At 53.9% G+C, this 22,806-nt stretch overlaps 6 protein-coding genes across 6 annotated transcripts; 5 read left to right on the top strand and 1 right to left on the bottom strand.

Annotated features, from left to right (window-relative positions):
* Positions 1–2,506: 2,506 nt before the first annotated feature.
* On the top strand, positions 2,507–2,974 carry GLRG_01482 (uncharacterized protein; the record flags this gene model as incomplete). Its single annotated transcript, XM_008092167.1, has 1 exon — positions 2,507–2,974. The coding sequence occupies one exon, from the start codon at positions 2,507–2,509 to the stop codon at positions 2,972–2,974; it is 468 nt and encodes a 155-aa protein (XP_008090358.1).
* A 1,537-nt stretch (positions 2,975–4,511) lies between these two features.
* Positions 4,512–6,154, top strand: GLRG_01481 (uncharacterized protein; the record flags this gene model as incomplete). Its single annotated transcript, XM_008092166.1, has 2 exons — positions 4,512–5,022; positions 5,076–6,154. 2 exons carry the CDS (start codon positions 4,512–4,514, stop codon positions 6,152–6,154), a joined length of 1,590 nt encoding a protein of 529 aa, XP_008090357.1.
* Positions 6,155–8,941: 2,787 nt separating this feature from the next.
* On the top strand, positions 8,942–12,326 carry GLRG_01480 (uncharacterized protein; the record flags this gene model as incomplete). Its single annotated transcript, XM_008092165.1, has 2 exons — positions 8,942–12,203; positions 12,256–12,326. The coding sequence occupies 2 exons, from the start codon at positions 8,942–8,944 to the stop codon at positions 12,324–12,326; spliced, it is 3,333 nt and encodes a 1,110-aa protein (XP_008090356.1).
* A 2,858-nt stretch (positions 12,327–15,184) lies between these two features.
* Positions 15,185–17,189, top strand: GLRG_01479 (oxysterol-binding protein; the record flags this gene model as incomplete). The annotated part of the gene is made up of 7 exons (XM_008092164.1): positions 15,185–15,305; positions 15,397–15,502; positions 15,570–15,680; positions 15,736–16,014; positions 16,068–16,317; positions 16,371–16,684; positions 16,745–17,189. The coding sequence occupies 7 exons, from the start codon at positions 15,185–15,187 to the stop codon at positions 17,187–17,189; spliced, it is 1,626 nt and encodes a 541-aa protein (XP_008090355.1).
* A 771-nt stretch (positions 17,190–17,960) lies between these two features.
* GLRG_01478 (uncharacterized protein) lies at positions 17,961–18,685 on the bottom strand (the record flags this gene model as incomplete). Its single annotated transcript, XM_008092163.1, has 2 exons — positions 17,961–18,289; positions 18,385–18,685. 2 exons carry the CDS (start codon positions 18,683–18,685, stop codon positions 17,961–17,963), a joined length of 630 nt encoding a protein of 209 aa, XP_008090354.1.
* A 1,786-nt stretch (positions 18,686–20,471) lies between these two features.
* Positions 20,472–22,622, top strand: GLRG_01477 (ELMO/CED-12 family protein; the record flags this gene model as incomplete). Its single annotated transcript, XM_008092162.1, has 1 exon — positions 20,472–22,622. The coding sequence occupies one exon, from the start codon at positions 20,472–20,474 to the stop codon at positions 22,620–22,622; it is 2,151 nt and encodes a 716-aa protein (XP_008090353.1).
* Between the last annotated feature and the right edge of the window lie 184 nt (positions 22,623–22,806).

Here is a 22,806-nt window from a genome sequence, read left to right as displayed (position 1 = left end):
CGACTCCTCTTCCGGCAGTTACAACAGCTGTGAAGCCACGATGCCGCACCAGGTCCGAAAAGGGCCAGCATGGACATTGAATTCCAGTCCGAGGAAAAACGGATTTGTCTTCCACTAGTACTGAATCTTGCTGGTATATGTTAGGCCCACTGATGATGCAATCTCAGACTTGTTCTTTTCGGCTTGCAACCTTCGGACAAAACACCGTTCGGCCGTAATGTTTTCTTCAACCCCACTCGTAGTCAGCTTATCTGAAAGGCTTGCTCTTGAGAAGGATGGTTCATCGGTCGGAGATGATTGGGAGTGCAGATAGTGAGAGTCGGTCATCGAGAACTACAGCCTGGGATCTAGGCGACTAGGGTACACACAACTTCAGCTTTGCGCCTGCAGCCTGGAAACTTGCATGGGCGTTGCTTTTCCTTGCCCTTTTCTTTCTTTTCCTCTTAGGTTGCAAAACCACGCGCCTAGCCAACTATTGATTTTTGCCCAAAATCCATGCGGAAACTACCTACGTGGGGGAATTGTGTCTGAACAGGCCTGTCCACCACTTCTAGCCCCATCACCAACAGGCCCCGGGTTGAGGCATCGCGAGGATGTGCCGTGTTTCCTGGATCCTTAGCAAGTGTTTGGTTTCCTTCCACCCTTGAGATTGACAACTGCCGTTCAAACCGGATCATGGTCTCTTTTGTTTTCTGACAAAGGACGCAGCGCCTCAATGTATCTGGAGTGGATCTTCATCCTGACCCAAATTCTCGGGAGAGACGGCGGCCGACCCGACGGTTTCTGGGTAGATCGACAAAGGACAAACCCCCGAAGCCGTCGGCTGGCTAGTAGCGTTAGATAGGCTCCCGAACACCGCAAGGCATCGCAAGAAAAGCAATAGTCGCTTCAACACATCGCCCCTACTTTCCTTCATCCCTTGAAGGACACGGGCCTTGGAGCGTATCGGGTAAAGTGCCTACCAATCCAATGGTTCCTTTGCAACAGGGTGACGAGAAACACGTCAACCCCAGGTGGTCGGGCCGGCCGTCTATCCCTGTGGCAGAGCCTTTGCCAACGTTGGCGTTGGCGCGTGTCTACAATAGTCCTGCAGTGGCGTCCACTGGCGATGCAAAGCTGATAAACTACGCAGCATCAGGAAGGCGCTCCGCTGGGGTGTCTGGCTCTCCTGCTGAACGCCGGGGGCATGAACAAGGCATGACAACTCACCAAGGAGACCAGGGGAAGGAGCAGCCAAGCCGGTTCGCTCTACTCTTTCCTGGAACCATACTTTTCTTTTTCTTCGCCCTTTTGGGGGGGCGTTAGTCTCGCACGTTACTGCCACGAGGTCGCTCCATTCCATCCGGTCGATATGTTCAACTCCTAATTGTTTCCACATCGGCCTTAGCGTTCTCCTTCCCCTTCCACCTCCACCCGCCGTGAATGGGATATACAATCTCACAACTTCCGTTCTTCAAATCAGATCCCTCCAGGCGTCTTTGACTTCGGAATCTCTATCAACTGTATTATTCCTGTCTTCCACCTTCCGACATATCTTGCTTCACTCACAGCCGCTTTCTGCCCCCATCAGACACCCTAGCAGCGTTGGTCACACCCATCAACCAAGGCAGCAGGCTTCACTACTATTGCTGCCATTAACAAGTTGTTCCAACACATTGGTGCTTGAATACGAGGCATCTTTCCCTCGCTTTTGAAGCAAACAATGCGCCTATTCCAACGACATCGGAACAAACAGAAACACCCGCCTCCTCTTGCTGACCTCACAGACCACCAAGTACCATCCGCCTCATTAACACCGCTGCCACCCATTCGAAACTTTTCGTATCCGGCTGCCGCTCTACAGACATCACCTGCATTTTCACAGTCAGCGGCCCCATCATCTGTGGACGACACCCTCCAAAACCCCAGCACGAAGACTCAACCTTGCCGACAAGGTGGAAGCATTGAACCCCCATTTTACTGGGCCTCCTCTTACACTCCCCTACGAGGTGAAGACAACTTCACATCGGTAGATCTGGAAACATCGACTTTATTCAGCGGACCAGAGGCATTTGCCTACGGCTAGGGGCCAATCCGTGAAAAAAGGAAGAAGCGAAGAAGCCTCCTTGGACGGCCGACGTCGAACAAATCCAAAAATACGCTGCAGGGCACCCGGTCTGCAGAGAACGCAAGCCAAGACCAGCAGCTTGGTGAAGAATACTACTCCCGGGGCTTCAGATCATCATCCAGAACTCTTGTCGGAGATTCGTCCAATAAAGCATCTCCTGTAAGGCGCTTTCGAATCCGGTACCAAATCGCCAAATCCATCGATTTGTCGTCTGCCCGTCTACGCTTGCCAGTCCCACCACGACCTGCATCTAGTTCGGGCGTGGCAGCTGTCGACACAAGAACAGCTCCGCAAAAAATTGGCTTAGCCATAGACGAAGAAGATAACCATCCGGGCACCTTGCTCGAACTCGACGACGAAATGGGTCTCAGACGCAGAATCTCGGAGATGGACTTGAGAATGTCTCCCTCGAGACGTGTCTTACCCGATCAGGTGCAGCACCCCGACACTATTGTATTTACTCCTGCTCGTTTCTGTGTAACCCCGACGGGGATGAGGTCTGAAGACAAGCTCAAGGTCAAGGATGGCAAATCGCGCTGGGTTAACCAGCTCAAAGACTGGTTTAGCATTGGCGAGCCATCTTCTCAGGACTGGAAACAGCTGAGGAAGAGAGAGTTCCATAAACATGGAATCGCCATGAACGACCCCGAAGCAAGCGCAAAGCTGCATGCACCTATTGGAGCCATCCCTGAAGAGGCCATTAAGCCATCTAGCGGGCCTGACCCCGAGGTTGTTGCCAAGAAGAAAGCCAGGAATCACAAGCAACTTCCCCGGACATATAATTACTCTGAGAGAGCTTTAAGTTCCGTTTCTTCTGAGTCTTCCATGGGAAGCAAGGAGGTCAACCCTATTGCACCTTGGGCGTAGGCGTGCGCGTATCTGGTCTTGTGGGGGAGGAAACAGTCCTTGGACTTCATCAGGCAGAGGCTAGGGAGTCGTGGAGGGAGTTAATGATTAAAACGAAGTCATGGAGGATACCATAATTTGCTCGCATCACTTTTGCAGTATACCCGCTTCTGCACGCCGCGAATCTGCGAGCCCGTTGCAGAAGCCGCGTTGGAATTTCAGATCTTGCTCGAAGAGCACCTTAGAACAAACAGTTTGTAACGCTGTCCTGTGCGAGTACCATGGTTTTATGAAAATCAATTAGTTGTATAACATCGCGTTCATGAGCGACAGCTCACATGCTATCGCGAGGATCCCCACGCCTTGGCAGGTGAAGACTGGACGGGATTGATGTTGGTTCGGAAGGAACAAGCATGACGTTTGTGGAGATTGTCGACCCATAAATGCAGATCTGGAACTAATGAAGACTACAAGCACATTGATGAGGGACAGACCCCGTGGGGTTGTTTTCTTTATTTTTCTGCGTATTCTTCTTAACCTCCGAAATTCCTTTGACCCCAAGAAAGTCGAGACCAGTTGTGTCCTGTTCCCTGGATCTCACGTTCCATAGGTCTTCAACCAACATTTATTCAGTACAATGTGTCACATTTTATCTCCGCTTGTCGGGAAATGCATGTCTTACCGTGTAGCAGACAGCCTTGATCGTCGGGCAAGGCATTGTGTTTTCCTGCTAGGTCGTGATCGGACCTGGTTTCTGGGGGAAGGGGGCGGGGGGGGAACAGACAAGTGGACAACACCACACACATTTTCTTCTACGTACGCCACCGGATACGAACAACACGATGATGGTTGGTAGGTCCTGGGCATAAAGGTGGCCAAGGACACGAGCCCTCAGCTGGGATCTCGTGGGCAGAACGTGCCCGGCCCAACGCGCAGCATCTCGGTGTCGGCTGGCTCTTGGCGCTTCAAACAGGAGAGTACGTTCGTGAACGTTCCTTGTTTTCCGGCAGAAACCAGGAGCTTTTGCTCAGCTGCGATCGCGCAGTCCAGTCGCCGTCCCGCACGCACTAGCTCGGAATTTAGCTCCGGATCAGTGGACATTGCAATCGGGAAGGAAATCACCGCAGATAGCCTGCTGGCCCAATCGGCGGTTCCACCTTTCCGCTTTCGGTATCAGCCCAGATACTCATTCGCGTCGAATGACGTAAATGATCACATATTGGTTGCATGAAGCTCTGGCCTCCCCGTACCGTCTGCGGTTGGGTGCTTTTTCTGAGCACCCCTACCGTCATTGAGACGTCTTTCTAGGTGGGATGGCTTTCTGCGACAGTCGTCGGTCTTCTAGTGGTCTAGTATCGATCGAGATCTCGGGGGGATTCTACGTCTTCATTCTCTTCCTCCACATGCATGCTTCCTTCAGCTCTGTAGCATTTTGGTCAAAGGACCGAGCGGCATCCATCAAAATACCCCGTTGACTTAAAGTCTCGCCCACTCACGAAAGGCATCTAGTTGACAATACAAAGCCTACGAGGACGACGCCAGTCGCAAAGACATCATCATGTCCTCTCTTTGGAGCACGAGAAACAAGGACAACGACAATGTCCTAGAGGGACCTCCGGAGGAAAGGGATTCAAGCGAGTATACGGTTCGGGACCCCGATGAACACAGTCGCTTGCTTCCGAACCGACTCGACAGCAACAGCAGGCAATACCTGACGCCCGATGACCCGGCAGTGTCGCCATATAATCTATGGACGGTGCGGGTGATGCGATGGGCTACGGTGCTCTTCACAGCCCTCACCTTGACGTGGTGGACTCTCATATTGGTTTCCGCCTTCGTCACGCCGCCAGGGATGCACACGCGCGGCTCCGGCTTCTTCGCCTTCAGCTATTCCAGTCTGGCATTCTTCACCCTTCTATTTACCCTCGTGTTCTTTGGCGCGCCATCCAAGGCTGTTAGGGTCCTGTCCATCTTCATGGCCGTCATGTTGCTTGTCGACATGATTCTCATTCTTGCAGTGCAGAAGAACCGCTACGAAGAAACGGGCGTCGGGGTTGCAAGCGTTGTCTGTAAGTCACACACCGTATTCGATACAAAGACGTTGCTGACAAGCCAACTTCAGGGGCTTTCTTAATGAGCTTGTGGGCTTTGGCTTGCGACCGAACCGTAAAATGGGGCAAGGCCGAAGAAGAGGAGCGCTTGACCGGCCGCGTCGAGACGAGGCGTACAGTCTGGGAATGGACCGAGGTGCTAATCTCTACCATTGCCTATGTAATTCTTTCCGTGGTCATCATTTTGATCACGGCCACTCTTATCCTCCGATCTCTCGATGCTGGATATGGACCGCCGGGTGAGCAATACTGGGTGGATGGCGACCAGTACCGTATCCACATTTACTGCGAGGGCAACACCACCGATGCCGCAGGCACCAAGCTGCCTACTGTCCTTTTAGAGAGCGGCGACCTACCGGTCGAAAACGGACTTTGGCAATTCGCGCAGAACGCTCTGAAGAACGGATCCATTTCGAGATATTGCTTTGCCGACCGCCCAGGTTACGGATGGAGCGACACCGCGCCTAGTCCGCTCTCCGCCGGCATGGCTACTGACGCGCTGAGTGAGGCTCTTGCTCGAGCGGGTGAACATGGTCCTTGGGTCCTGGCAAGCGCCGGCATTGGCTCTGTATACTCCCAGATCTTCTCTTCTCGACACGGCAGGGAGGTCAACGGTCTCCTTTTGATCGACCCTCTTCATGAAGACCTCCTCGTGCGTGTCTCGGACCCTGGCAGGGGATTCATGTACTGGCTGCGCGGCGTCATCTCGCCTCTCGGCCTTGAACGCCTTTCAGGCGCCATTTTCAAAGGACGTACCAGCGCAGACCGTGTCTGTGGCCGTTCTGCCAGACAGAATGGTAAATACCTGTTCGCGAAGTTGCAAGAGAGTCTCGTGGCCAACACTCTCACGAAACGAGAGGTCATCAGCAGCAAGACGATTCAATACCCTGGTACGCCCCTGGTGCTGATCAGTTCCGGCGAGAAAATCCGAGAGGACAGCGAATGGGAGCCCAAGCAGAGGGACCTCAGCCATTTGACAAGGAACCTCAAGCATTGGGATATTGTGGACAAGGCTCCTCACAATATGTGGGACACGCTCGACGGGCGCCAGATGATCGAGAAGAGACTTCGCCAGATGGTCCATGCGTGAAGCAGATAGCTGTTGGTGACACGTGAAGCATTGTCAGGATTTTCGGTTCTCTCTTTGGCTGGATAAGCTATTGTTCGTCGTCCATGTTGGCGGGTTACATACATGCGGGAGGACTACGAACAATTTCGGAAAGGGTTTGATTGCGTCTGATCAATAGTTAATTAGGAGACGAAATGATGAAAGCGGCTTGACTTTAACAGCCTTTTACTCAGTGGAGATGTTGCTAATTCTTCGGGTCGTCCCTCCGAAAAGGCGTGACGAAATGACTCGTAGAAGAAGAAGAAGAAGAAGAAAAAGAAGAAGAGCAGGAGGGGAAAACCTTGGTGGAATGAGCCCATGTGCATCTCGGCTTCGACGGGATCCTGCATGTGGGTTTTGCTTATTTGTTGCAGAAGCTTGGGCAGGGAACAGCTTTTGGTGAAGGTTCCTCACGCGACACGCTGGCATACTATGATGGCGGCGGTTGTTCTGAAACCCCCAGGAACGTACCGCCCACCATAGGCATTGCCAGGACGACGGGCCAAGGTTCGGGCAATCGGTAGATTCGTCCCATGTTTGAAACCCAAGGGGCTGCAAACCATCTATCATGTTGATGGCGTCTGAACTCTGAACCTTGGGTATTGGCTTGAATGCCGATCTGACCACTGCGTCATCCGTAATGCGACGGCCAAGGCGACGGGCGCTGCTTCGGATGATGGGCATAAAAAAGACATCGCGTCATTGGTCCCTGAAGACGATAGTATACTGTCCTGTCAGCCCGTATTGCAGGCCATGGTGTAGAATGAATACGACCGATGGCACGGGGGAAAAAGTGAACACGAAGACGAGACTACACTAACAGGTTGAGTGCACAGTGACATAGAAAAATGGGAGGATGGGCAATCAAGTACGATTCGTGTCGTGAACGGGTCCCAAAAGCCCCTGCCCGCCTCCCTTCGTCGTATAGCGCCATCCGTGCCGAACAGGAGGACCCTGAAAAGTGAGACCAAACGGCCCCAATGCTCACCTCCACTCCTTAGGTACCTAATTGCTTTCCTGTTACCTACTCAAGCAGAGCCCGTAAACCCAGTGCACCCCTGGGCCTGGAGAAATGGAACCCCAAAAATAGCTTGGGCATTATGTGTCTCCAGATGGCGCCTAAGAAACCCAAGGAAGGATAAGTCAGGGACAAGGTCCCTTGTGGTTCCGTGCTCTTGGGGGTTGGGACGTCATTCCTCCCCGGTCACTCAACACGGGATGGCCGCCCTACAGCCTAGCAAGGAGAGGTCAAGTCATGTTGAGCCGTGCTGTGGCCGTGCCAATGACAGCGGCAGATGTGTTGCATGATGAGGACGACGGTAAGATGCGCACTAACAAGGTCGAGAGGCGCCCTGCTTGTCTTTTCTGAGTGTATCATACAGTCAGTACCTAGGTAGTAGGATCGCACATGGTCTCTTAGGGGGGGTTTCCCCATCAAGCAGGCCTCCTTGGTCAACACCTCCGCCAGGTCTAAGTCAACAAGACTCACGTCGGTTGGCATGTGGCCTTCGGTCTTTTGTCTACTGTGCACTACCTGTGTACAATATCACCTGCACGTAAGACGAGAGCCTCGATGACTCGGCAAGCAGAGTCTGTTGGGCGGGAAATACCACGTTCTCCAAGACAATCAGTGGAGAAGGAGAAGATACTGTACGACAACTCAACTGGACAGCGCGGTTGCCCTCGAGATATCGGGATAATACACGTAGTACGTACCTTTTTCTGCACCTAGACATGCGGTACAGAGTACCTGCTTGGCTTTAAGGTGCCACTGCTGAAGTGGAGATGGTCAAGGGGGCTCCTTCGCAGTGTGCACGATAACCCCTGGCCGATGATAGGGCAAACGTCAGTCTTCAAGGGTCCACGCTCGACGTAAGTAAAGTAAGGCACGCTGTACTCCATACCTATTCAACCCAAAACTAAGCAGTATGTGTGTGTGTGTGTTGCTGGAGCCGCTGGAACTAATTGGCTCGCTACCTACCTTCAACGTGGTTGGTACATGTGTCGCTCCTCTCGTCTCGTTTCTGAGCTCCGCACTTGCACCCGTACCCCCACTGTACGGTAGGTAGTACTGCTGAGTGGTGCGTACGAAGTGTACCTGCGATCCCCGAAACTGAAACCCCTTGCTACCTACTCGAATAACCCAACACGACGAATCTCACCCCAATCGGGCTGAAGCCACCGACCGCCATTCAGTCACGGTCACAGTCCTCCATTTCTCTGCGGCAAGAACCACCATCTGCAGGGTAATAGTCCTGATCCGTCTTGCCTCGCCAAACCCAGATTGCTGGCAACCACGCATCCTCACGACTGACTACCTGACCATATCCCGCCTGCCTATCTGTTCCGATCCTTGGGCCGACCGACGACGACGACGGCGGCGGCCTACCTCGCCTTACTGCTGTTGCCGGGTACGCCATTCTCATACGACCTACTACTTGCCTCGCCATTTCGTCGGTTCGTCGATTGCTCCTTCCTTGATGTGCCAGTGTTCGAGGATCGGGAATTAAATAAATTACAAAGACCCCACCTTCTACGTGCGCAGGTGCAAGCGCCGGTGGGAAACTTCAACGGAGGCCTGCAAACCTTCGAGGTAAATTAATTCCCCTTCCTCATAGCTGAGACAATCAGTCTTCCAAAAACCACCAACATCCCATTAGGGACGTAGCCACCCTTCACTTACTTTTGCTAATGCCTCCTTTCCGCTCAGAATCCCGCCCACCTCTATGAGTTCGCAACTACCCACAACGACTGTAACGACCTCGAGCCATGGAGAACGAACCGCCTTCTGCTACCTCTTCGAGGCGGGGTCGCCTAATGGGCAAGCTCTTCGCCATGAAGGAGAAAGATCGTAAGCCGACGGCTGAAGAGAAGGGGAGCAGCATCAACGACTTCCTCAACGGCCCCTCCGACACTCTACAGGTCGCCCACGCGACGCCCGCCTCCGCCCTTCCCACTCTATCGAAGCTCGACACAACAGCTGCCTCCCGCTACCCTCAAGCGCTGTCTGTTGCTAATAATCACTCCCAGCAGAGCTTGACCCTCCCATACCATCCCGCGCGTAGCCCTGGACACAGCCCTGGCGTCCCACCTCGGAGCCCGCGGCGCAACAACAGGAAGGGACTAAACGTTCGATTCGTGGATACTTACCCTGAGATTATTGGAGAGGGTGGTGAGGAGTCGGAGATCCCCGCCATCGAGGTATCAAGACGCAAGAAGCAGCACCCCCCTCCATCTCCCGGCCGCAGACCCATTGCTGCTGTCCACGACTCTCCTATTCGACCACCCTCTGCGCCCAAAGAGGACCCAGACTTCATCCCAGGCCGGTTGCGACGGACACAGACAGGCTTTTCAACCATCAGTGACGAGCCCTTTGAGCCCAAGGAACCCCTTCCTACTCATAGGGAGGTTGCGCCAGGCAATGCCGTCTCTGCACCCTACCTTGACACTTCAGCCAATGCAAAGGACGAGAACCGCAAGTCCTTCATCGAACTTCAACAGGCTGAGATGCGGCAGGCCGAGGGTAGAGCATTTGCGGAGGCTGCGCGCTCTGCCAGCCAGCCCTCACATCCCGAGCACGAGCAGTATGGGGGCCAAACACCTCTCACACCTCAGATACAGGAATCACCGACAAGATCGTCACTGCCACCCGCCAAGATTCCTTTGCCGCCGAGATCCCCGGAAGATCAGAGAAAGCTTCCTGATCAAAGTCCAACCTCTATGTATTCAAGCAGCACTGATTACACCCAACCGGGCAATGCTAGCTTCTCTCGACAGGCTTCTCTTAGCTCTCAACACAACATGGCCCCTCCTTCTGCCGCGATGGGCTCCCGACAGCCCTCTTTCAATATGCACGATGCGGTTCTGGCTGTTGGCGATGACGCCCTTGACGCATTTGTCACGCGCACTCGACACCTCAACGAGCTTTTTAGACTTCACGCCGAGACAATCAAGCCTCTTTCGGCCTGTTCACAGAATGAAATGGCGCGTGCTGCTTTGTGGTGGTTCTTGAAAGGCCGTATGGCTCTGGAAGTTGCAGTCCGAGCGCGACCCAGCAGCCCTCAAGGTCAGATACAGAACGACATGGACCGCCAGCAGGCTTACGCCAACCTTGCCAAGGGATACTGGCTTTCGGAGGAGGCCATTCCTGAGCTCTTGGAGAACAAGCAACTTGCTCCAGATGCGGGCATCAATGAAATTCGGTCAACACTTGTGACAGCGCTTAAGAAGCTGGCTGTCTCAATGAAGAGAAACGGTTCCCTCCCACCTGAAGAGGCGTTTTTGCCTCAGACCATCGACAAATCCATCTGGGTTGAGTATCCGAGACTCAGCGTGGACATGATTGCGCTCCTGACAGCCGACTCATCTGCGGCTATGACGGGCGTCGTCCGCACCCCTTCGCCTTTGGAGATATTGCAGACTCTGCCTCCCGGCGATACAGCTGAAAACTTCACGTTTGGTAGAATCAACACTGATGTGTTTCTGATGGAGCAGGGCATGGATTCTCGGAGATTCTACTTCCCCTGCCTGCTGACTATGATCCGACCCCAGAAACAGCCGAACCTTGCTTTCATCATTGCCAGCCAGCATGGAGAAGTAAACCTCCGAATCCAGGGAAACAAGGCCATTGGCCCGACCTGGGACGATGTTCGCTGGCGCAACGAGACTTGTTCGCTTGAGGTGAAACTACCTCGTGGCTTCATGATTGTTGCGCAGTGCTCGCAGCAAGATTACAGAATGCTCTGGAGTATGTACGATTTTGGTGCTAAGGTCCAGTCAACACTTTACCCCAGAGCAGAGGAGCACTGTGTTTTCCGTTCTACATTGCGTTCATTCCAGTACTTCGATTCAGACCCCCAAGCCAGGGCATTTCCCAAGGAGCCCGTGCAAGGTTGCGACATCGCGCTATTCGAGAAGATTCATAAGGAGCACGCTGCTGCCGGTCCTCGCGCATACCATCGCGGCTTCAGAATCGCAGTTGTCAGTGGTCCTCACACGAGAACCCTTAGTGGCATCAACCACAGTTACTCGCCACAGATGCCAATTCCCTTTGGATTCCTTAGATCGGACGCAGGCGAACCGGCTCTATTGCTCAAATACGACAACGGTCGTCAGAAGGTGACCATGGTGATCTCGTTCGGCGATGAGAGGGAGCGGTCCCAGTTCCACAACATGCTCGCCGGCACTTCCGTGCACAAGGATGAAACTATATATGCCGATGTCCCTCTACTCGGATTCTCCATTTCCACCGGCCTGGAAGGAGGCAGGTATCTTCCAGGTGTTAGTCAGGTTCCCTGGACGTCCCTTCGAGTCATCAATGAAGACGCGGATGAGGACTATCCACGTACGGTTCTGTCAGACAGATTGAGGGTGGTTGTCGAATCCAAACAAGGCTCCCTTACTGATCGAGTGAACCTTCAACCTGGCGAGCTGAGAGTCAGACTGGAGGTTCAGGACACAAAATCTCTGGTGGTGATGCGTCAGCCGCAATTCGACATGACTTCGATGGTAGCGGATGGGTCTGTTGACAAGGACGTGCCCAAGGCGATGTCGGATCTGCTCCAGATGCTGCAGACGACTCAGACCATCCGCACTTACAGTTTCCCGACCCAGAAAGATCTCCACGCCTTCCAGGCCGCCTTTACAGGCTTCAGCGTCATCTTTGATGGCCTTGCGGCTGCATTTGCCATATCTCGTCGGCGAATGGTGGTCCCGATCCACAAGAAATGGGAGGCTGGATTGACCCGAGTTCAGGTGGTACAGCAGGGTTCCGTCATACAGCTGCTTGCATTCTTCCCCGATTTCCAACATGGACAATGCATGAACTTTCAATTGAAGGGCACAGATGTCTATGAGATGGTTTCGCGAAGTGGTAAGGCAGGTATCAAGTTTGTTGACGCCAAATTCCCATTGCCGCGGATGCCTAACGGCAGCGACGGACCGTCAGACGACATGGGATTCATCTGCCTGGACCTTCCGGATCTGCCGGGAGAGCACGATGACATATCGCTCCTCTTCGAGAACGAAGCGGGTAAGGTTTCCGGTATCGGCATTGGCTCGGATTCGTGCTAACTTGCGACTAGAACGCGACCGCCTGTGCCAGTGTCTCCCGGCACCTGTCAAGGGCGCCTCCAGATCGCTGAGAGGCAAATAAGTCCAGGCGGACTAATCGAATTTAAGGGATGATGAGCTGCGCAAAGGGAAGAAGCACCATCCAGAGCATTGCATTGAGAAGCAGAGTCCGGACATTCGAAATACGAGATACCCATTAGTCGGTTCGTCACATTGCTTCGCAGACAACGGACATCGGTACCGGAGAGACGATTTAAGCATAGGAGATGGAGACGGCAAACTCCGTTGATACACGCCAGTCTGAGTGGCATTAGTGAGTCGAGGTGACGGTTACCTAGGGGTTCGGGCGACGCGTTAAGTTTGGTCAAATTTGGCCGGAAGACTCGGGGTTGACACCGTGTATGGTGCGGGAGGCTAAATATTGCTGAGAGCATCCCGAGCAGCTTTTGTGGTTATATGACAGCCGTGCAAAGTGACCAGGGTTGTGGTCAGGTTTGTGTCTGCCTGGTAGGATATGCTGTTGGTGGTAACATGGAGTAGCAGACAGATGAGCATAAGCACTGCGCACACATAGCAAGTGCGTCTCTAGGTAGATACACTAGACGGCAGCTTGTCAACGAAACGTGTATATCGTGACGCATGTGGCATATCAACTTCCGAAATGTCCGAGTGAGAGGCTGGATTGGGAAGTCATGTTCATGTGTTGGATCCATAATAACCTGCGAGCACACCTTGGTCGACGAGCTTCTTGAATGGTGCCTGTTGTGCAGGAAGCCATGAACGGCACTGCCACAATCCACCCGCATGATGGTGGGATGCGTGCGAGAGAAAGACATATTACAGGCTAACAGAAAGCAACCTCTAGCAATTACTTGGCATCTGATTCATCCAATTGTTCTTCCAACATGTGCCGTCCAGGTCAACATGTCCCCTTCCCATCATTTCCCTTTATCCGGTGTTTAGCTTGAAACATTATATTGAGGAGATGATTATGATGATAGAGCAGTAATACATATACAACTGCGTCAGGCGTTTATGCCACTCACTGTACGTATGCTCCCATCATAGTGCGTAGTGTAGCTACCTAATCACCGGACTACCCAGAGGTACATGGGTGGGCGAACCACTCAACGGAAGAGGAGACCCTTACCGACTGATTGGCTCGTAAGGAGAGTTGGTGTGGGCATGTGATTGGATGCAAGCATGGTAACACGGCATTGGCGGTATTGGAGACATCAGACATGGGGATGGGACGGAAGAGAAAGGAGGGGAAGGAAGCTGGGGTGGCACTCCCGTGCAAACGATGCGTGCGTGCTGCATCTCGATTTCTGGGAAACAGCCCCGTCTCATCATCAGCCGGAAGCCAGATTCATCTCTTGAGTGAGAGAGGAGACTAACTCATAGATCCAACTAGAGACGGTTGCGTTGTCATGCAGTCATGGTTCCCAAGCCCGCAGTAGGTAGTGCAGCTTATGGCCAACTTGGCTCTAGGCCATTGGTGCGCGGAACCAGTACGAAAAAAAAAACCCTCCTAGAATAATAGTTGATGCGACGTCATCACCCCTCCTCGGTGGTGGGGGTCCCTACCAGCGACGTAAGGATTGCATGGGAACCCAGTCTTTTGGTGGCTTGGTAGCGGTGCTGTTTGGATTTGCGATCTACACTGCTACCTCCTATTGCCTTGCCTTTGCCATGCCTTGCCGCCAACTTGCCTAGGTACCTACCTGTATGCGTTTATACTACGGATAGTATGTTGCTAAATTGCTAAGGAATCTACTAGATTTTCTTCTCGGACAAGAAGGCAATAACGCAAGAAGGCAAGGAAGGCATGGCTTTGTTTTGATTCGCCCTTGCCAACTTTGATATCGGTAACTCATCTCCTGATTCTTAATTCTCGTCCAAATTCTGGCCGTTCCTCAGTGAACCAATATTCTCTGACTGTTCCTACGGCCACAGCGGGCACGCCGGACGTTACGGGGCACATTTTTCATCAAACATCCATTCCACTCATCTCCTAGCCTTCTCGTCCGCTCTCTTGCTCTTCTACCCTCGCTACTTTGTGCTGTTAGACACGCCAACAGCAGCTGCAGGAGAGACGAGCAAGGAATAAGTGAGACACCGCCTAATAAGGCCCATCACCCATCTTTTCTCGAAAAATTACCCAAGGCTTCCGCTCACTCGACATCTTCCCTTTCGCTTGCTTTCCAACGGATACCTCGCCAACCGTGTCCCTCGGACGCTTCCTTCACCGGCATCTCCTTGTTCCACGTGAACTCAACCATTGTTCTGCGCGCTGACCTGCAACTGTTCTTATTACGGCAAATTCCCACCCCCAAGTTCTGACCATCCGCTGTTTCTACCGCCAGTCCACATCTTTTTGCTCAACTACCTACGTACCGGGCTGCGAGGGGCCGTCATTTGCCGACTCTATCCCTATCCAAACACACCAGCAGCGCCTCTCTTGCCTGGGGACCACTGCCCCTCAATTCCAGCCAAGAAGGTCCCAGGCTGCGCGCCGACAAGACCGATAGCGGCCGCAAGTACAACTGACGGGGCATTGCTGCACGCACCGCCTATCCAGAGCCAGTCGCAGTCATGGGTTTGGTCCATGTGCCAGGAAGACGCTCCAGAGCGTCCAGCCTCAGTGAGTCTTATCCGCCCTAGTGCAACTGCCTTTTGCCCAATGTACGCATAATAGCTGTCGTTCTCTCCCCGTCGCGCCCTTCAAGTCGTTCCTACAGCGACAAAACTGCGCCCGCTCTGTCAACACCCCCCCCTAGTTCGTTATTGTTTCCTGCTCTCCCCGCTCGTTCCTTTGTTGCGTCCGTAGCCTTGGAGTCTCTCCCGGGATTCCGAAAAGACTCTCTCTCTCACCCCACTACTCGAACCAACCTCCCGCCGTGCGTGCGTCGCAGGAGAAAAAAAAAGTTGTCGCCAACAATGCTGACCTCTTGGCTCTCCAACCCTCCAGCTAGCAACCGGTCAAGCGTCGACGAGGCCAGGGGAGCTGCCGCCGCTGAAGATGATGATACCCTTGTGGTTGAGCCCGATCAGGGTAATGGTGAGCGAAGCTTCTATGAGAAACATCGGCGCGCCCGCAACAGCTTCCCCGCGCGATACCTTGCATGCACCTTGGCTAACATACAGCTCAGTGCTCGGCCATATTATTTCCCAGCTGCGACCTGGAGCAGACCTGAGTCGCGTTGTTCTGCCGACTTTCATTCTTGAGCCCCGTAGCATGCTTGAGAGAATTACGAAGTCAGTGGTTCAGGCTGCCGATTCGTCTTCCGGAGCTTCCTTTGCTGACCCTTCGCGCTCACCACAGTTTCATGTGCCACCCCGAGATGCTCCTCCCCATTCCCGAGATTGACGACCCTTTGCTGCGTTTTGTTTCCGTCGTCAAGTTCTACTTGAGCGGATGGCACATTCGACCACCGTTCGTTCCCCCGAGCTACCCGCGGGAGCTTACAGTGTCGCTGATCTATATATAGAGGGGTAAAGAAGCCGCTTAATCCGATCCTCGGCGAGATATTTACCTGCTACTGGGACTTGCCCGATAACACGAAGGCCTATTATGTTTCCGAGCAAACGTCGCATCACCCTCCCAAGTCGAGCTACTTCTACATGGTTCCCGAACACCACATTCGCGTTGATGGCACGCTCAAGCCCAGAAGCAAGTTTCTAGGAAACTCGGCCGCAAGCATGATGGAAGGGACAGCCGTTCTGACTCTACTCAACAGAGGCAAGGACAAGTCCAAGGGCGAACGATAGTATGTGGTCCAAAAAGTGATATGCGACAATCGGATACTAACGCCAAGTCCAGCATCCTAACGCAGCCCAACATGTACGCCCGAGGCATTCTATTCGGAAAGATGAAGTACGAGCTGGGGGACCACAGCTTCGTCCGCTGCCCGGAACTTGATTTGGTTGCCGATATCGAGTTCAAGACGAAGGGCTGGGTCAGTGGCACTTACAATGCCATTGGCGGTTACATCAAGCACGAGAGCACGGGCGAAGTTCTGTACGAGTTATCAGGCCTCTGGAGCGAAGAGATGTATGTCAAGGATGTCAAGGTAAACTCCTAACTGCGCTGCTCCTCACTGCACGACAACTGACGTAGCTTCAGACTGGGCACAAGGAAATGTTCTTCAATGCCAGGAAGTCGAAACCGAGCAACCCTCTGGTCCGGCCAATCGAAGAGCAGGATGAGCGGGAGTCTCAGAAGCTCTGGCTGGCAACGGCTCAGGCCGTGAAGGACCGCAACCATGAGCTCGCAACAGACGAGAAGACAAAGGTCGAGGACAGGCAACGAGAAGAACGGGAGATTAGAGCACGCGAAGGCATAGAATGGCATCCCAGGCTCTTCCGAAGTGTACACGCCGGGCCTGATGGCTATGACGAAGGAGAGGAAGAGCTGGAATGGATCATCAACGCTAAAATGTGCGTATCCGCCAACAGAAATACCCGTGCCTCTAGAACCAATTAGCTGACATCAAGCAGTGACAGCACGACTCCGGAGGGGCAAACTAAACAGATCCTGGCCATCTACCCTATTCTTCCAGGACAGAAGGCATCTGCGACGACCGCTGACCCCTCCCACGGGCCTTTGACGGCCGAGGTTCAGTCACCGGCTGAACAGGCCCCGGTCGTCCGACAGCAGGACGGTGGGAACGACTTGATTGACTTTGGTGATGCTCCGGCTACCACCTCCGCTGCCGCGACACCCTCTACGCCAGCCACTGAGCCTTCGGCCGCTGCTCCTCCAGTCGCGCAAGAACAGCGTAGCGGGTCCAAGGACATCGAGAGCATGCTCAACAAGACGGGGTCAAAACCTGCCGAGGGTCCTTTAATGGACTTCACGACAGACATGAAGAACGTTCCGCCATTGAAGCGGGCCGACACTAGCGAGGATAGTTTCCATGATGCTTTGGAGCCATCAAGTTAAGCTCAGCAAACCTTACGATGAGGTATTCTCGGGTTGTCATACGCAAAGTCTGTGTCACTTTCACATTCCCTTTGATTCATCAAGGGAGGTAAATCTCAGACTAGAGGAGAGAGACGTACGTGGTACGAATTGAGTGCACTGGCGAAAATCGGGGGTTTTGGTAGAAATGGGATACCTTTGTAGATATGTGTAGCATTGTTTCCGGACCAGCAATAATGGCATTTAACTGCGAGAAAGATTTCATAATTGGAAAATGTGGGATTTGTAGTTGCTCTGCGTTTCGAGCCACTAACTATTTTGACATGGTTTGTACATGATACTCCCGCCTTTCAAAAGTCCCCTGTAATACTACTCGTCCTCGAAACGCCTTGAACGCCGCTTTCTTGCTCACACACACATTCTCTCCCTCTCTCTCTCCTCTCTTTTTCTCGCTTTTCTGTAGGTCGTCCAATCCACCCAGTCGAGACGAGAAAACACGGGGGTTGGGTATCAAATCAATTTTTCCAGGGGGTTCCGCCTCGTCCCTCTAGCCTCGGCGGCAGAGTTTCTCCTCCTTTAGTGCCGCGCGAGTCCCTAGTAAAAAGCTCTCGGTGAGGTCATTACTACTCTCCTGTGGAATTGCACCATCGGGAGGGATTGACGAGGAATTATAAGGATCGTCGTATCCGTAGCTTCAGATCCCACCGCCGTACTTCCCCGCCGCTGCCGCCAGTACGGCCAGGAGTTGGTACCAAAGTAGTCACCGTCGCCGCTGCCGTCTCTTCCGACCGTCTAGTACCGGCGGCGCGTGGGCTCCGGGGTGGGGGAGCGCGATGGGCTGCGCTCGTCGCGGCCACGCTCCTTGAGCCACTTCTTTGTGCTGAGGGTGAGGTCGCGGTCCAGATCCTCGGAGGGGTTCTTCCTATGGATGAAGTTACAAAAGCCGCCGCGGACGCAGCCCTCGCCCGAATTAAGGCGGCAGCAGGCTTCGCGGAAGTCGGTGACGGGAGAGAGCTCGCAGTATATGGGTCGCGCGGCGTACCACCGCGAGTTGAGGTCATCGCAGGCCTTCTGGGCCGAGTCTTCGTACTTGAAGCGCGCGTAAACATTTCCGATGAGGTCTGTTTGCGACCCGTCAGTCAGTGTGCATATTTCTCGAGCAGACGACCATGGGAAGCTTGGGAGGAAAGGGAAGAAAAAGAGAGGCAACACGCACGGTCATTGTTGTTGTCGCAAACAACAAGCTCCTCTAGCTCGCCGTACTTGCAGAGCTCGCACCAAATATCCTCGTAAAAGGCATCAAAGTGGTTCTGCAGCTGGGACGGGTTCATGCGGTTCTTGGGGTCGTATGCCGGGTTTTGGTAGAGGTTGGGCATGAGGATGGTCTGGGAGTAGCTCGGCTTGACGTGTTTCCGGGAACAGCGGTCGCCGTGGCGGCAGGCGCCGATCTTGAAGTAGAATGAGCAGTTGACCTTGTCGAGCTCGGTGCCGAAGATGGAGGCGAGGAAGTTAGCCATTGTCGCGGTGTTAAGGGACGATATCGGTCTTTGTCTGAGTTGTGTTCGGGGTGCCGGTTCGGTCGTGAAAGGCTGGTACTTCGCGGATGAATTGACCGTCGAGGGAGGGAAATGAATATGGCGCCGCGTTAGGATGAGTTGGGACTGCTGTGCGATGGCGACGATGCGACGGCGAGGAAATATCTAGCAGCCTTGCGCCACAACAATTACTAATGCGGAGGCTGAAGCTTGCTGTGTGGCGGACGCGGTGAATAGTAAGCTGTGGCTCGAGCGATGGTGGCTCGAGCGATGGGTGGTGGGTTTGAGGTTGCTCTTGCCTCGTCTCCACACATTCCAGGTATCGGATAGCTACGTATCGGGCCTTTCCTATTTGTGGTCTAGAACATTTTTCGCAACGCCTTTGTTTCTCATACGCACCAGCCTTAAATCGGGATTACTCTAGTCCTCTGCGGCATCTTCATCTTGGAAAACTCTCTTGCTCAGGATTGCCCATAGCCCTCAGAGCAATTATGAGAGTCTTACATAGGGCACATTCCGCGCTCTAGTACGGATAAGCATTGAACAACAATAATGCCGTCACCATCGATAACGATACACGGCAGCGTTGCTTCTTTGGCCTCATTTTCGAAACGTAGTGATCTACCCGCTAAGGGGTCATTCGGTACCTCGGAGGATAGGATGAGATGACGCCGAGAGATTCAGCCCAAGCTTTGATTGGCATGATCCTCGGAGATGGCGATGTCCCTAGATCTGTACTTGTGGTTGTGCTGTTGGCTATCGTTCTGACCAGCCTCTGCATGTAAAGGTTGACTCACTCGATGACGATGTCTTGCCGAAGAGAGTCCAAACTCCCAGTTGAAAGGTCAGAGCTCCTGGGTGGCACCACATTGAAGAAAGGAAACAACGAACAGTCGCTCCTGTTGGCCTCGTTCCATAGAGTTTCTTCAGACACGATGCAAATCACCTATGGTCTCCGGCGGGAAGGCATGGTGAAACTCATCGTTGGACGCGCTAGGTATCCTCCTGTTGACCAGTCACCCTGGTCCGGCCGTCTTCACGGTTCGGAGCCAGATTAGGTACCCTCCAACAACCCACAAAAAGGAACCACCCATTGGTAATAGCGGGTGCAGACAGAAGCCGTGCATTAACATTGGCGCAATTAGGCAGTCGTACATCGGCTAGCCCCCATTCGGGTGAAGAGAGCGAACGGCCCAGAAACCGAAGGCCGGTCGGAGGTTTGCTGATCCAGGTACGTACACGATACGTATCTGCGCTTTTCTCACCTCCTGCAGGACATGCGCAAACTTCCCACCCGTGCGCGTCCAATGCGGACCAAAGTCAACATCTGGTCTGATACCGCGACAGCCCTCGCACGCACACCCTCCCTCCTTTTAGTCTACCACCACCACCATCTTCTTCCTGTCCATCCTGGTATACTTTTTATGTTCCCGTTCTCGCCGAAGACGCCATACTAAAGTTCTTTTTTTAAACACACAATTGACGCCTCTTCACTTCACCCGTGTGGGAGAACGATCTGCAGAGGCTTCTATCCGTGTTACATCTTCGCTGACACGGGCCTTCGGCCGCACATCGTCCGACATCGATACCCCAGACGCCCTCTTGCTTTATATAGCCTGGCCGAAGGCGCTGCTTCTTCCACGACGACTGCGGGCCATGATTTTGAAGACGACAGTCACTCCTTCCTGCTGACGTCTCTCTCTATCCCGACACCGGTCTCCGTGCCGACGCCAAACAGTCTCGAACTCCGTGCATACACGCCGCCGCCATGGATCAGGCCGACATCCCAGCCCTCCTCTCACGCCTCGCGAGCGACGAGGACGCAGCCAGGAAGATGGCCGTCTTCAAACTACAGTCCTCCATCAACGATCCTGCGTTTGCCGACGTCTTCATATCCTCAGGTGGTCTGGTTGTCTTGCGACGCCTCATCATGAGTGCAGGAGGAAACACCTTGGCGTACTCGCTACAGAGTCTGACGCGCCTGTTGGAGGTTGACATGGGCTGGGAAATCTTTGAGGGGTCGTCTTCAGGTGACCTCGTTGAACGCATCGTCGAACTGATCGTTACGAACCCACTCGTCAACATTCTTCGCGGCGCTATGTCGATCTTGGTCGCCCTCGTCGGCCATACGCAGTCTTCCCGCCCGTCAACCCCACGCACCCCGGGTTCATTTGGTTTCCGGGCCCTGAAACCGGCCGTTGCAGTCTACCCGCAGTTCTTTGAGCTCGTCATCGCTCAGCTTGAGTCGGCCGACCACGCGCTGTGTGGCAATGCCCTCATGCTCATCAACGCCATGATCCGGGACTCCATCTCGAGCGACAGTAGTGTCTCCATCCGGTCGGGCTCTCCCGCGATAGAGGAGTGGTCAAAATTCATCAAACGCCTGCAGGATCTTGGTCTGATCAAGGCGGTGTACAGCCTGATGCAGAGCTCCTCGCTGCAGGATCTTGCGCATCCTCTGCTCGAATTCCAGTCCCTGACCAAAATCCTGCTGAGGAAATGGCGTGAGGTCAGGGTTGACCTTGAGCGGCCCGAACACAGACGGGGACTCAAGGGCCTCCACCTTGCCAGCAACCCGGAGAAGCAAGTCAACGGCACATCTCGAACGGACGAGCCGAACGAAGTTGGAAAGAGGGGAAGCCGGCGGCACAACCCAGAGAAGTGGAGGAGGCTGGGCTTCGAAACGGAGAGCCCCGCGCAAGAGTTTGAAGTTCCTGGCTTCCTGGGTATGATGGACTTGACAGACTACGTGCGCAAGAACGAAGATAGCTTTCAGAAGATGCTGCTGGAGCAGTCGACGAAACCAAAGAACGAGAGATGCCCGATCGCGCGCGCAAGTCTCGCGGTGACGATGATCCTATACGACCATTTTGAGGTTGACAAATCGGATGTCGAGGACACCAAGAGTTATCAAGGCATGGATGGTGCTAAGAATAACGAAAAACTATTCCGCCCACTCATCCTCCAATGGTCGAGACTCCACACGGCCGGGCTGCAGGCCTTCTTCCGCGTGTGGAAGTCGACGGCCGCAGAGCAGTTCGATTTCGAGAAGGTGGCAGAGCTGGTCCGCATACTCATCGAGCAAGTTGTCGGCCAGGCCAGCAGGACAAAGGACGTGATAGAGGTTGAGGAGGAGCTTCTGGAGTACGACTGCACCCGCTTGCGAGAGCTGCAGATGGAACTCCTAGAACTGTCATTCGAAGATCAGTGGGGCCAGCATCTGTACCAGGTCCGCGACGAGTTGAGGCAGGAGGCTCTCCAGTTTGTCAAGGAACAGCGGATCCGATGTCTGCTCCAGGGCTCGTGGTTTTCAAAACCGATGCCCCGGCGGGATACCAACCCCCAAAGCGAGCCACAGAAGCGTCGTCTATACACACCCCGGCCCTGGCGATTCGCCAAGCTATCACACAACCGCCGGTACCTCCACTACGCCGACTTCGAAACGCAAACAGCACAAGACCTAGGTCTCGACGTGTTAACGGAGAAGGTCGATCTCAGCACCATTAGCTCGGTGGTATCCAACGTTTCAGCGCCCAACGAAGAGACTCGCAGCGCGACTAGCAGTTCGACGCTCAAGAACCATGCGACGGGCAAGTCGACAACCAAGATCACCATCTTCAGCTACGTCGACCCCATCGAGGCGGCCAAGGGCGGCGATGCAAAGGAACAGGCGGTGTTGACGCTCTACCCGGTCACGCACAGCCTGGCCTCAGAGTGGCTTGATGGCCTTCTGATGCTGCTCAACCAGGCGCCCATCACGGCCGAGACGAACAAGCTTGTTAATCTCGTCAGCGACTTTGGGCTCAAGATCAGGTTGCTGAACGTGCGGATAGAGGCTGCTTACACCGGGCCGACGCCTGGCGCTGGGATGGTTCCCAGTCGGGACGGTCTAGACGAGGACTATTTTTACGAGGTGTGAGGCTATGGATGGGACTGAGAGCAGGGGATGGTTTCTTGTTCCCATTGATTTCCTTTGTGATGCTGTTTTTGGCTTACATATACCCGCCTTATTCTACTGCTCATCTGGTTAGGAATGTGACGAACGGAGCTGGGGACGACACTCTACAGCAAGTTGGCTGCGCTGCCCAGAACGTGCATGGCGA

The sequence above is a fragment of the Colletotrichum graminicola genome (genome assembly GCF_000149035.1).
Source record: "Colletotrichum graminicola M1.001 genomic scaffold supercont1.4, whole genome shotgun sequence".
Lineage (NCBI taxonomy): Eukaryota > Fungi > Ascomycota > Sordariomycetes > Glomerellales > Glomerellaceae > Colletotrichum > Colletotrichum graminicola.
Note: the sequence above shows the minus strand (reverse complement) of the source record. Positions and strands in the feature narration are given on the sequence as shown.